At 37.8% G+C, this 14,734-nt stretch overlaps 1 protein-coding gene across 1 annotated transcript in view; it reads right to left on the bottom strand.

Annotated features, from left to right (window-relative positions):
• fabp1a (fatty acid binding protein 1a, liver) overlaps window positions 1-14,422 on the bottom strand; it is a 75,698-nt gene extending 61,276 nt beyond the window's left edge. The window contains exons 1-2 of the mRNA XM_059545611.1: window positions 14,356-14,422; window positions 14,051-14,223 (exon numbers count right to left, since the gene is read on the bottom strand). Coding sequence (XP_059401594.1) covers window positions 14,051-14,223; window positions 14,356-14,422 — 240 coding nt within the window. The remainder of the gene's footprint in view (window positions 1-14,050; window positions 14,224-14,355) is intronic.
• Between the last annotated feature and the right edge of the window lie 312 nt (window positions 14,423-14,734).

Genomic DNA, 14,734 nt, shown 5'->3' with positions numbered 1-14,734 from the left:
TGGCCTTGTCCCTGACCCTGTCCTTGTCCCTGGCCTTGTCCCTGACCGCTTCCCTGGCCCTGTCCCTGACCCTGGCCTTGTCCCTGACCGCTTCCCTGGCCTTGTCCCTTACCGCTTCCCTGGCCTTGTCCCTGACCCTGTCCTTGCCCCTGACCGCTTCCCTGGCCTTGTCCCTGACCCTGTCCCTGCCCCTGACCGCTTCCCTGGCCTTGCCTTTGACCCTGTCCTTGCCCCTGACCGCTTCCCTGGCCTTGTCCCTGACCCTGTCCTTGCCCCTGACCGCTTCCCTGGCCTTGTCCCTGACCCTGTCCTTGCCCCTGACCGCTTCCCTGGCCTTGTCCCTGACCCTGTCCTTGCCCCTGACCGCTTCCCTGGCCTTCTCCCTGACCCTGGCCTTGACCCTTACCGCGAACCGGTCCATGTCCCTGACAACTCATCTGACCTCTTCCCTGGCCACGTGGTTCACTGCATGCAAAGCCACCGGTGGTTGGGCAACACTTCTGTGTGGCAGGACACTGGCCATCATGGAAACAGCTTTCAGCACAAAGTGGAATCATCTCTGGTAGGGGACACTGACCCGGCTTCACTGCGTGGACACAGACGGTCAGCTTTAGTTTGTGCACATAGTCAGTCAGCCACTTCAATATACAGCACGACACACTCAAAGCATGAACAGCAAGTTACTATTATTCCTCTTTTGTGAAGTCATCCTGTGCATTAAACTATCCTAACTGATGAAATCAAAGCCTACTTCAGACGAGAACAAGGCAAAATTTTTGCTTCAAACCAACATTGAATTCAATGTGTTACTTGTGTGTTTTGTTTTAAAGACCCTTAGCAGCCATTAACTGAAACTCACTGAAAACAGGCAGCACACAAACAGGCCCACAGTCAAATCGACAGCATTTGTGTCCTCCAGGGAAGTCTTCATCAGAAGAACATCCTCGACGGGCCGGCACGAACGTCAGCGTCGCCGGACAAAAACCATCCACTAGAGGATTCAAGAGGATCATTTTCCAAGGCCAGAGAGTGTGGCTTGAGCATTTTTGAATCAGGGCTTTAAATACAGATTCTACATGTCTGTTCAGATCGAGACTTTTAAAACCTACACATTCCTAAACTGTTAATTACTCTCAAAGACTGAGCCACTTGTTTCTGCATTTCTTCAGGTTGTGTAATGAAGAAGTCAACAGATCTTGTCACCTGTGTTTCATCTTTGAATAGCATGAGTTATGCTCAAGTATCCGAAAAGATACAACAAAGCAGCAATCAACGAGAAATCCACTCGAGCGGTCATCCTCCCGACCTGTGATCTCACAACAAACTCTGCTGGAAAAGGCCCTGAATTTGTGCGTCAGAAGAAGCACAGAAAGCTAAACCAACACGTGTTGCTGCAGTAGCAGGGGTTGGGGTTGGATGAGCTGAATGCTGCATTCAAGCCATGTCATAATATTTAAGGTAGCCTAATTACAAGAGGATTACAGGTGGTACAGCGGTCATGTTGTGATACTGTACAAATATCAAAATATATATTAATAAGTTCACGGTGTTAATATTTACTCCGAATTCTCTAAACGGGGACAGATGTTAAAAGCAGCTGTAACTGTTATGAATATGAGAATATGATGTTAGTTCTTTAAATCCAAACAAGTTTCACTCCTTCCAGAGTACACACACACACACACAAACTCTCTCTCAGTCAGATGTGTGTTTTATTGAGTTGTTTATCTTTTCTAAACCTGTGTGAGGCACTGATGTGTTTGTAGCGCCACCTAGCCACCATTAAACACTGACCCACAGCACAGGACTGATTAACTTGTAATCCATAACCAGATAACTGAAATGAAGAACGAACTGCAATATTTCATAAAAGTAAATGGTCTGACTAGCAAAGACCCTAATGTTTCATAGTATTTATGTTTAAATTATACTGAAAACATTACACTGTTATGAAAATACTTCCTGTTTTGTAATAGGTCTCGTTAGGATTGTTGCATTACACCGTTTTGACCAGTAGGTGGAACCCGCGTGACGCAAGTCAAACGAATCAAAATGGTGGATATTTTTTTGTTGTTGTTGACCGTCTGCCGCAGGATCATATATTTCTCAGTGCAATTCACTAACAGGAGACCATTATTCATTCCAATCGTAGTTTTGCAGAAGAAAAGTAAATGTTTAATGATTATATAAAAAAATGGCCAAAGCAAGTGAAAACAGGGATGAAGACCGTGTGATCAACATTCCCAAAAACTAAAATCTTTCATTCCCCCTTTTTCTCCCCATTTATTTGACATGTAGACTTTTACTAACAATCAGTTATTGGATAATTGATATGCAGAAAGAGACAATGGAAACATTAATATTCTATGCAAAATTCCCCTTCAGACCCTTTTAACACCTCTTCAACACAACATCTACAGCAAGCCTTTGTGTGCTTCATGTTGGACTCTTCCGATGAAAAAGGCATTTATGTTTCTTTCAGTGTTTGAGCCATCTTGCGGTTTCTGAATTCCATTTACATACAAATAGCTTGTTATTAGTGTATAGTTTTAAATGAAACTTTTAATTTTTACCGTTAGTATATGTGAGACAAGAGTGATTAGAAATTTAAGAATTAAACTTCATTGCATTTAAACAGTTCTGCTCACGTAAAGGTTTCTATTTGGATGAGGGTAAACCTCTATGTAACTACACGTTACTCGGCAGCGAGTTTACGAACTACGTCCTGCCTTACGAACAACTGGTGCAACCAATTGTGTAGATTTAGTTACAAACTAGCTAGTGGTTACTAAAGCCTTGTGGTCTTAACGTTCTAATTTAAGAACTTACGAATGGCTGGTGCAACCCTACCCAGGTCTCAAGGAGAGGAACTTAAAAACACTGTGAGAAACAGCCAAAAAAAAAAAAAAAAAAACCAACTCTTCAAATCAAGCAATTCTTTATTTGAGGTGGAGCAGACCGAAAAGTTTTCAAAACACAGTTTGAGCAAACAGGGAAACCATGCCATAGGATTAACACTGAATTGAAAAGATCTCCAGTAAGCGTTAAGCAAAAGTCCCATGTCCACTTCAATGACAACATCCCTGACTATTCTCTTGACTTCTTCTCTTCCGCTTCCCTGTCCCTGACCCTGACCGCATCCCTGGCCCTGACCGCTTCCCTGGCACTGTCCCTGGGTGCTTCCCTGACCCCTTCCCTGGCCTTTTCCCTGAGACTCAGCCTTGGGGGCGCAAAACTCAATCTTGCCTAGGGCAACCAAAGGGCTAGAGCCGGCCCTGGCTCTAAGACTCCCAAATATGTATTTTACCAATGTTTTTTGTAAAACATTATGTAGGTATGTTATGTATGTTAAAAGTAATAGATTAATTTATGACGAGTGCACACTCATAAATCTACATTATAACAGGAGTTCTGACCTTTGTTAAAAAAAAGACTTTGTTGCCTTTTTCTCTATCACATTTTAGAAATTATCAGAAATTATATATCGACTGAAAACTTAAAATCTCAAAATTCATCCTTTAAAACCCATTTTAAAATCAGACATTGCATTTCCATGTAAATGGTACATGTTTTCATTCATGAATTATAAAAATGTAAGTTTGGATTGTGCACTATAAAGTCTTATGTTCAAAAATGTGAGTGACAGTTAAGGGGTTAAATTATTTTAAGTAATATAAAATGTAATATTTTTTATAGTTTTAGTTTTAGTTAACTACAGAGGAGTTCATTTTTCTAAAATGAGATTTATGCATCATCCGAAAACTGAATAAATAAGCTTTCAATTGGTGTATGTTTCTTTTATATTTGGCTGAGATACAACGTTTTGAAAATCTGGAATCTGAGGGTGCAAAAAAAATCTAAATATTGAGAAAATCACTTTTAAAGGGGTCATATGCCCCTTAACATATTGTGATGCGTGTCTGGCCAGAGCGACGATTCAAAAACATGTCAGGTGTTTGTTCGTTCATTCAACTTGAAGCGTCGCTGCACACCGATCATTGTATGACACCAAAGTACCAAGAGAGCAGAGCAGGGCCATCGCTAGTGGGGTGAAAGGTGGTGACGATTATAGGGGCCCACGGCTGAGGGGGGGCTCCCGGCGATCTCAACCGACTGGTTGAAGCCAGTCTAAAAAGACGAGTAGGACTGTTAACAGGCCACTAGTACATGTCGTCACGAAAGCTTATAATTTCCACCTGTTTTTAAGCCTTGCCACTTGTCGATTTAAACATTAAAAAGCATGTAAAGCATTCAAACACAAATTTCAACTGAGTAGCTGGTTAGATCTCGCGCTGTGTTTAGTGCGTACGTGGAGAGAGAGCCTCGTCTGAAAGACAGCAACACTGAGCCGAGCTCTTCACATCCTCCTGCACCTGAACGAACAAATAAAAATCGCAGTTTAAACAAACAGAAAAGGATGTGTAACAGCCCAATTCAGCACCGCGGTGTTCTGTTGTTCAGGCTCACGTAGAGAGAGGCATCTCGAAACACTTGAACAACGAATTTGTCTGTTTTTGCTCTTGTATGACAAATACATACAAATATGTCAAAATAACTTTGAAAGTATGTTCGAAAAAACTATCGGTTATGTCTTAAGTGAAAGTAAACAGTTGAGGAAAAAAATAGGATGTGTATTATATTGGATGCATTCATTTTCTCTTAAAGTGATCCCCCGCCTAATTTAGCTACTAGCTGCTGTAATGTTAATCTAATGAAAAAAAAAAATGGAAAAAGAAAAGAAAGAAAAGCACTCACTGCTCTTGACTGAATTACTTTGTAGTTTTAACAAGAATTAATGCATGGTCAAACCAACAATTATTCAGACACCATATATAATTTTTGATATTGTTTTTTTTTTTACTAGTATGTGCAGGACACTATAATTAATATAGCAAAATAAAGCGAACTGTGGCATATTATTCCCCAAAAAATGTCATACAGTGGATTACCAGTGAAATTGATAAAAAAAAAAAAAAAATTATATATATATATATATATATATATATATATATATATATATATATATATATATATATATATTCACACTTTGACCTCACCATGTTAATCAAAAATTAATTAACCAAAATTAATCATTGCTTGATAATTGGTCAACAAAGTATTGACAGTTGTCTGAATTTTTGTTTGATTGTAATCCATTACATATCTTTCTATCAAAGTTATCTGATATTAGGATGATATTAAGATGAATTTGTTCTGACAGTCTAACTCTGAGTTCTTGTCATATTTTATTAACATTTTCTAAACTATAGCAAATAAACTGTGATAATGTGAGAAATGTTGAAGGTGTCTGAATAAATTTTGGTTTGACTGTATATTTAATTTATACAGTGAAGACTATGCAGTGCTATTTTACATTTAATTATTAGTTTTCTGTATCTGGACACTCACAAACTTGAAAAAACGTAAACATTGTGTAAATAGCACAAACAAATAAACAGAACGAACATACAAATTAAACAATTTCAAACAGGGCCCACTGGTACAACCTGCACCGGGGCCTAACGCATTCACATCCCAAGGCGTCATATACTGACCCTCTTGACATTTCGTCAACATCCTACGCATATGGCACCCTCTAGCGTCAATATGAGACACAGATTATGGGTTAAGGTTAGGGTTAGGGTTAGGGTTAGGGTTAGACCGCTAGGAGGCGCCTTCTGGCCCATTTTTATCTGCTTCTAATATTGATGCTAGAGGGTGCCATGTGCGTAGGATGTTGACGAAATGTCAAAAGGGTCAGTATATGACGCCTTGGGATGAGAACGGTCTGCGGGGCCCCGCAAACCCCAGCTACGGCCCTGGAGCTGAGGCGGACAGAGTACACAGCTTCATTACTTGAGTAAAAGTACAGACACCCCTTGCTAAATTTTACTCAAGTACAAGTAAAAGTACTACAGTCAGTTGTGTACTTAAGTAAAAGTACTGAAGTACTTGTTTTTAAAAGTACTTGAGTATCAAGAGTACAAGAGTACATTTTCTAAATATTGCATTACTACTGAAACAGTGTTTACATTTATGTACAGAAACGTCGTACATGGAGTTATGAAAATTTTTAATGTTAATACCTTGGAGAATGTAAAAGGAATTGAAAGTAAAATCAAGTCATTTTTATCTTTTTACTACACTCTAAAAAATGCTGGGTTGTCTTTTCAACCCAAATGCTGGGTTGAGGCCGCTGGACTTTGGGATGTTTTAACCCAAGTTTGGGTTGAAAATTGTTCTTCGTTTTAACCCAGCGGGGCTGGGTTGGGAACGCAGACGTGAAGGAGAGCACGCACGTCAGGTCAAGATCGTACGTCTCCAGTGCGAGCAAACGCCATTTTCTCAGCGTGAAAAAAGCGAGAAGCGAGTGAAAGACTATGGTAAGTAAATATTAAAAATGTGAAGTTATCGTTTATTGTTTACCCGGTTGTATGAAAGGTGGAAGGATTTATAAAAGGCGGAAACAAAGAAGCTTAACGTTATATTACAAAAAAAAACGGACGCGGTTTTCACCTCAGACACGGAGGTCTTAACGGCATCATTTAACGTTACTGAACGGAAGAGGTAATTTTAATATAACGTCAGTGAATGTATTTTTTCATATTTACATAAGATTTTACATTATCTGTACTTTTTGAGGCGTCTATAGATGGTTATGATCACGGTTACACTTCTTTTTTTTCGCGGTTAAACTGAATGTATGTTTGTCTCCTAAAGGAAACGGCATTGTGTAGTAAAGACTAGCATAATTATTTTGAGGCTGTTGAAGTGGTAACTGTTAAAAGTATGTTTTACATGTAATATTTCAGACTTGTCGAGCTCGTGTCTTCATTGTCTTCGCGCCGAGAGATAAAGACACAGAAGCTGTTTGTGTGAGGTGTCTCAGACTGTGAGGAGGAGACGGTGTTCTTCTGAAGAGAGGGACAAACGGGTTTAAGGAGAGTAAACTTCAGAATAACATCGTTATCTTTATTTTTACTAAGACTAAAATAATGTTTGTTTTTGTAGATGTTGAAATCCAGAGACAAGATAACTTCATTCTTTTGAGACTGATGTGAGTTATTATTATTATTATTTTTTTTTAATTTAATGTTTCTCTTGTGTCCTGCCTGTTTACTTCACATTTTGATGCAACAACAGTGTGATCACATGTTTATATTTTATTAAAACCATTGATGTCCCTCTTTGCAGAACTCAAACTAACTTTGGAGTTGAGGACACACAAGTCTGCTTGTTTGAGGAGGTGGTTTTCTCAGCTTCTTCTGAAGAGAGGGAAAGATAGTTTAAGGCAAGTAAACTCCATAATTTCATGTTATCAGTTGTTGTTGTTTTTTACTAAGAGTAAAATAATGTTTGTTTTTTGTTTTTGTAGATGTTAAAAGCCAGAGACATGGGAGAGCATCATTCTTTTGAGATTTTGTGTAAGTTATTTTTAGAAAATAAATGTTTCTGTTGTCTCCTGCCGGTTTACTTCACATTTTGATGCAACAACAGTTTGATTTCGTGCTCATTTCATTAAAACCATTGATGTCTGTGTTGTTCATTGCAGAACTCAAACCAACTTTGGAGTTGTCTTGATTTGATTTGGAGAGTCACCATTCTTGGTCTTCTCTCTTAAAGGTAAAGTTCACACAAAAAATCATTTACTTGCCCTCATGTCATTCCAAACCTATAAGACTTGAATAATGATATTGAAATGAATATATTTTACATTTTCTCATAATTTTGTTAATCCATTTATAGTCTAGATAATCAGTATTTTCAAGCCTCATAAATACAGATTTATTGTAGAAGTAATTCATTCTGATATTTATGTATGAATAAATCTTAAATTATATGATAGCAAACATGTATGTTCAAAATAAAATACTGGTCTCCCAGACTAGCAATGGAGGACACATATTAAGATAATATTAAATATATTTATTTGTTTTCAAAAAATGAGCAGAGTCTGGAACAACATGTGGAGAGTAAATTATGACCATTTTCATTATTTGGTGAACTATCCGTTTGAAGATCAGCCATCTACGTACATGAACATTTGTGAGGTATGTGAATGTCATGACTGTTTTAATGTTTTAGTAAAGAAGCTTTCTGAAAGCAATATATTTATTCAAACAATAGTATATGCCCTCACACTAGTGCTGCCATTATAGCCTTCTAGAGCGCTGTGGTAGACAGAGACATTAAACAACTACTCAAAGTGTTGAAACTATAAAACAGATTATTTACCTATCCTTACAGATGTGAATACACCTCTACCTGAAAATGGATGGTTTAATTAAATGTTTTATTTTTTCAAATGTGTCTCTCTTTCTCGGCCACTGATGAAGAACAGGCGGTGACTGGGATGAATGCTGGTCAAAGAGGAGAACGTCCTTTCCCCTAAACTGATGCAGCAGTGGTTTTAAAGGAGGACGCTGCCCTGGATGATGAAGATGTCACATGTGCTGATGGGGCTTCTTCATGACTACATCAATTATGCTAAAGAGATCATGAAAATTGACAGTGATGCATGCATGATCTGTATTCATGGACTATGAAACCAACTGTAAGTGTATAATTTGTAAAAACAATGTTAAATGCTTTTTCTGTGTTGTTTAGTAGAAGAGTTTACACTCTGTCATTCATATACATGCTCACATTCACACACACACACACACACACACACACACACACACACACACACACGTCTGTTAAATGTTATAAAATCAGAGTTAATGTTGTGATTTATTTGTGTACTGTCATGCCAGAATAGTTGGTAAAGAACCTAACTAATTGTAAATGTATTGTATAATAGTGTTTTCGTATATTTTTATACAATATATACAATTGAACAAAGTCCAATTTGATCTTAAGTTATATTCAACAAATGTTCAATGCTTTATGAACTGTAGCTGTTATAATGCCATCCTTTTCTGCATTTCTTCTTGCATGTTACTTTTTTACTTTTCTCTTGTTTTCAATAAATATTTTCCTTTTGATAATTATTATTTGTGTGTAAAAGTGATATTTAAAATGAACAATATTTGTAGGTTTAATGCCTAGCTCAATTCGGGTTCATTTTAACGTAGCAATGCATTGTTTCCCCCACATCCTTGGTGCTAAGAGCGGGAGAGGTAGGTTTCGACGGTAACGGCTGCAAAGCACACTGTTAAATGTTGCTGTAGATTTAGCAGCACAGTACTGTAAAAACCTACAATACAATACTGCATTTCTATATTACAGTAAAATACCGTAATTTGTATTGCATTCTGGGTAATTTTGATCGAGCGGGAACATTTTACAGTACATTTTAATGTTGCTGTAACCTAGCTGTAACCTGGTTGTAATATGCCAGGCAATAATACAGGGTTGCTGTAAACAGAGAGTGCGCGTGACGTCAGAGCACAAATCCAGACCATTCACGGATGAAGTCTCAGCAGTCAGCAGATATCTGGATATTAATTGGTAAGTTAATTTTATAATAAGGTTTTATGATGTTACGCTATAGTGTACATATGTGAAATGACAGTGGTAGTTTAGTGGAAGTTTAGCCAGCGACGGTTGCAAAAACACTATTAACGTTAGTTAGATCTGCTGAACTCCGCTGCTTTACCGGCATTTTCAAATCTTATCACTCCGTGAATTAACGTTAACAAGACCTTATAGCTGCTAACGTTAGTTTATTTCGACCAAAACAGACTTGATTGTTGTTGGAACACAAATCGAGGTGGTTTTGTCAGTTTTAATTACAATAAATATGTTTTAAGATGGCCTGCGAGATGAAATTACTGACGTTTGAATGATTTTATGATAGCAAAAAAAAATGTCTAACATCATCTGTTATCTCTGTTGGGATCATTTCAATAACATCCGAACTTGTCAGTGGTAAAAACAAGCACATAACTCATAGGTAACGTTATATATTTTGCTCAAACTGCTTAACGTTTTTGCCGTCCGTTTCCCCCGACGACGAACTTGTTGATTTTATGATTTAACAAACACATACAGCTGTATCAACATACTTTTAAGAATGTTAATTCACTGCACATGTGGCACAATTTACTGCAAAATTTACAATGGTAAATTGTTACATTAAGTATAAGGCGCCTTTAATCAAACTTCATTCACACACACGTAAAAAACTTGCATACACATATACTTAGTCACACATACATACTGCAGAATGCTCAAATACATGAAATGCACAACGACACACCTAAAGTCGCTCAAGCACATACACGCAAACTCTACACACACAAGACGTGCGGAACTATCCACACATATACTCCTATGAGACGTACACGCACATACTTATTTGAGACACGAGCACAGACACACAAAATGACATAGAAGAGTATGTGCGCGAGTTTGTGTTTGTGTGTGCTCTCGTCTCACGGAGTATGTGCGTGTATAGTTTGTGTGTACTTTAAGTATACAAGTATGTGCTTGGAGAGTTTGCGTGTATGTGCGTGAGCACATTTAGGTGTGTCGTTGTAAATTTCATATTTATTTGTTTGAGCATTCTGCAGTATACATGTATGTGTGACTACTTAGTATATGTGTATGCAAGTGTTTCATATACTGTATGTATGTGTTCGAATGAAGTTTTATTTAAGACCTAGAAGTCTCAAACATTGTTCTTTCTTTTTTTTTAAGGACATTCAATCACGACAGCATCCAGGTGGATGCTGTCAATCGAGGGAAGAGTTTTGTTGACACTGGACAACAGTGACAATTTTATAACCGCCTTTGCAGTGCTTTTTGCAAGCTATTATATTTTTAACATCGAGTACCAGGAGTCTGCTGCATGTACATTAGAGCTTGCTCAGAGGCAAGTAAATTTATTTCTGCATTTCACTTTTGTATTTTATTTCTGCATTTCACTTTTGTAATAGAAGCATATTTATTGAGTTGTATGATATTTCTAACAGGTTCCTCGTCAGAATTAACCCGGAAGACGGCAATGCCAGCATGAAATTAAAGTGTACAGCCAGACAAGGAGTGAGCAAGAAAACCAAGAGGGTGGTCCAGAGGAAAGTGACAACCATCAACCCTCATGTTAATAGTTTTATTCGGTCGTTGATGGAGTTTGAATGGAAAACGTCAAACTAAACACACACGCACACACACATACAACACAAACATATACATACAGATATTTGTACAGTTAAATCATACACTGTCAAACATACACATTTTTGTACAGCTACACTCACATCCACACACTCGCCTACACACACACACACACACACACACACACACATTCACACATTCACAGACACAAATCGTACACTGTCAAACATACACATTATTGTACAGCTACACTCACATCCACACACTCGCCTACACACACACACACACACACACACACACACTCACACACACTCACACATTCACAGACACAAATCGTACACTGTCAAACATACACATATTTTTGTACAGCTACACTCACATTCACACACTCGCCTGCACACACACACACTCACTCACACATTCAGACACAAATCGTACACTGTCAAACATACACACATTTTTGTACAGCTACACTCACATCCACACACTCGCCTACACACACACACACTCACTCACACATTCACAGACACAAATCACACACTGTCAAACATACACATATTTTTGTACAGCTACACTCACATTCACACACTCGCCTGCACACACACACACACACACACACACACACACACTCACACATTCACAGACACAAATCGTACACTGTCAAACATACACATATTTTTGTACAGCTACACTCACATCCACACACTCGCCTACACACACACACACACACACACTCACACATTCACAGACACAAATCGTACACTGTCAAACATACACATATTTTTGTACAGCTACACTCACATTCAGACACTCGCCTGCACACACACACACTCACTCACACATTCACAGACACAAATCGTACATTGTCAAACATACACATATTTTTCTACAGCTACACTCACATCCACACACTCGCCTACACACACACCCACTCACCTGCACACATACACATACGACACAAACATATACATACACATGTTTGTACAGTTACCAATTGATATTCACAATCATACACCCACTCACACATTCACTGACACAAATCATACACTGTCAAACATACACATATTTTTGTACAGCTACACTCACATCCACACACTTCCCCTGCACACACACACACACACATACAACACAAACATATACAGTCCTGGAGTCCTGGAGTTTTTTTTTTTTTGATGTTCCTGTTAATTTGAATCCTGAATTTGCAAATTAAATGAACTACATTGCAGTTCTTGATTAATCCTTGAATTTATCCATGATTAATAAAAAAAAATGTTTTTGACAATAACATTGTTTGGATTGTCTTTTAATTTGCAGTTATTCTGATGTTGCATTTTACAATTGTAATCTATAGATTTCTATACTGTAAATGACTAAATATTATATAAATGTAATATTACCATTATTATTAAATTGAAAATTATATTATTTAGCAATAATATATCAATATAAATATTACAGTACAATACCGTATAATTAATTACAGCAGAAGCAGTACAATTACAAAATACCGTAAAAATACAGTACAGTATTGTCTTGTAGTTTACAGTAATGTTTGTATGTACTGTAAATTGAATTACAGTACAGTTACTGTAAAACAGAATACAGTAACTTGCTGGCCACCGTGCTGCCAGTACTGTACTGTATAAATACAAGAAAATTGTTAACAGTGCATCGCTGAGCTCACAAACGCTGCCTCATCAAGCATTACATGCTAAATGAATTTGAACATTTTCTAAATACAGTAGGTTTCCTTCTGAAATACATTGATAAAAAACACCCGCTCTGGTTTGTGAAACCCTGCAATGTAGTCATTTTAAACCATAAAAAAGCAACCCAGCAGGCTGGGTTAAACATGATCACCCAACTGGTTGGGTTAAAATAACCCAGCGTTGGGTTCGTCCCTTTTTGACCCAGCGCTGGGTTGCCAAAATAACCCAAATTGGGTTGTTTTCAACCCAGCAATTTTTAGAGTGTATGTTGCTTTATTTAACATTTCTCACTTGTCCACAAGGCAATAGCACAAGCACAAGTGTTGGCTCTGAAAACGTCTGCTAGAGTTTTAATGGATTTTTGGACCCACATTTGAACCTGACTGTGTTAAACACCGCATACTCATGAACATCAAAGCAAATGCTCAGCTTACATTAATCTGTAATATCAGAAAAGAAAATTCAGCTAACAATTGTGTGTATATGTGAGTTTCTCTGTTTTTTCATCAATCAAATCAATAAACCTAAACCAGCAAAGAAGGCAATATAGCAATGTTGTGACACATCTCTGAACCTGACCGTGTTATACAAGCAGCATAGAAGAGAAAATAATAATGATTAAAGAAAATCAGCTAATCAGCTGTGTTTAGGTCAGTGTACAAAGAAGGAAAAATAAAATTCAGCTTTTTTTTCAGTTTTGAGTGACAGTATTAAGCCCCTTCCTCTCACACTGACATACAGGCAAATACAGGAGAAAATACTTTCAGATGAATAACACCATACTCTGTGTTACAATTCTCTCTGTGTGTGTGTGTGTGTGTGTGTGTGTGTGTGTGTGTGTGTACTGTACTTCAATTCAATCGAATGTCATGAAGTCTTTGGCGGAAAGCAGAATGTGATTACTGATAGGCTGTCCCAATCAGGGGCGCCTGCACAATCCAATCATGTTTGAGAGGGAAACAACAACAAATTGAGGGTTTCCGAGATGTTTCTTTTTTTCCGTCCACACGGAAACGCGTTTTTTGTGAATACGCACATATATAGGCCTACACACATACTTTTTAATGAAAAGAGAGCTTTTTAATGAAAGCTAGTTTATTAATTCAGCATGAACACATTATATATTTATAATGTTACAAAAGAAAAAAACGCACTGTGGTTTCCCCCCAAAAAATGTTAGGCAGCACATAGAAATCTTTTTTTTTCTTTTGATTTTGTGATTTGTTTTGATACTGTTTTTGAGAACATTAATTGTAGTGGATTGTAGAAATTAATCTTACTTTAGCTTTCTCTCCAATGAAGGTCTCCAGTTCACACTCTTCACCCACAGTAAACGAGTACAGGACGACTTTAGTTCCCGACGTCACTGTCACTTTGAAGTCGTTTCCATCCTGATGGATCTCTGAGATGCTCTTGATGTCTTTGCCTTTCTCAATCTCATCATCCGGCAACCCTGCAGCAGAAAACACACAGATAGTATCTTAAATAGTGTTAATATGCTGCACTCACAATCACAAGCAAACACTCGGATGACAATAGTGTGTTCTCACAGATGCTTTAATGATATAAATGCATTTATTCTCACCAATGGCCTTCATGAACACCTCGAAGTTCTCATGTGACTCCAGCTGATATTTCCCACTGAAAGCCATCAGCAGCTGCAGAAACACTTCAACATAGTCACAGCTAATTACTTACACACTGACATCAATCCATGTCATCTTCATCACATGTAAGGACGCCTCAGTGATTTAATGCTCAAGACTGATTTTATTCCAATCATCAGCAATCAAACTCCACACAAATTCACCACTGAATGAAAATCTCAGATTTTTATCTAAAGTTTGAGGGCAGACTTTGAATCTCACCGCCAGTGTTTCTTCAGATCTGGATCCGTGTTTGGCTTCGACAGGCTGCTTGGATCAGAGGGTTTGTTGGATAAGACTTTAAACCTACCAATGCAC

Source organism: Carassius carassius, chromosome 4 (assembly GCF_963082965.1).
Source record: "Carassius carassius chromosome 4, fCarCar2.1, whole genome shotgun sequence".
NCBI lineage: Eukaryota > Metazoa > Chordata > Actinopteri > Cypriniformes > Cyprinidae > Carassius > Carassius carassius.
Note: the sequence above shows the minus strand (reverse complement) of the source record. Positions and strands in the feature narration are given on the sequence as shown.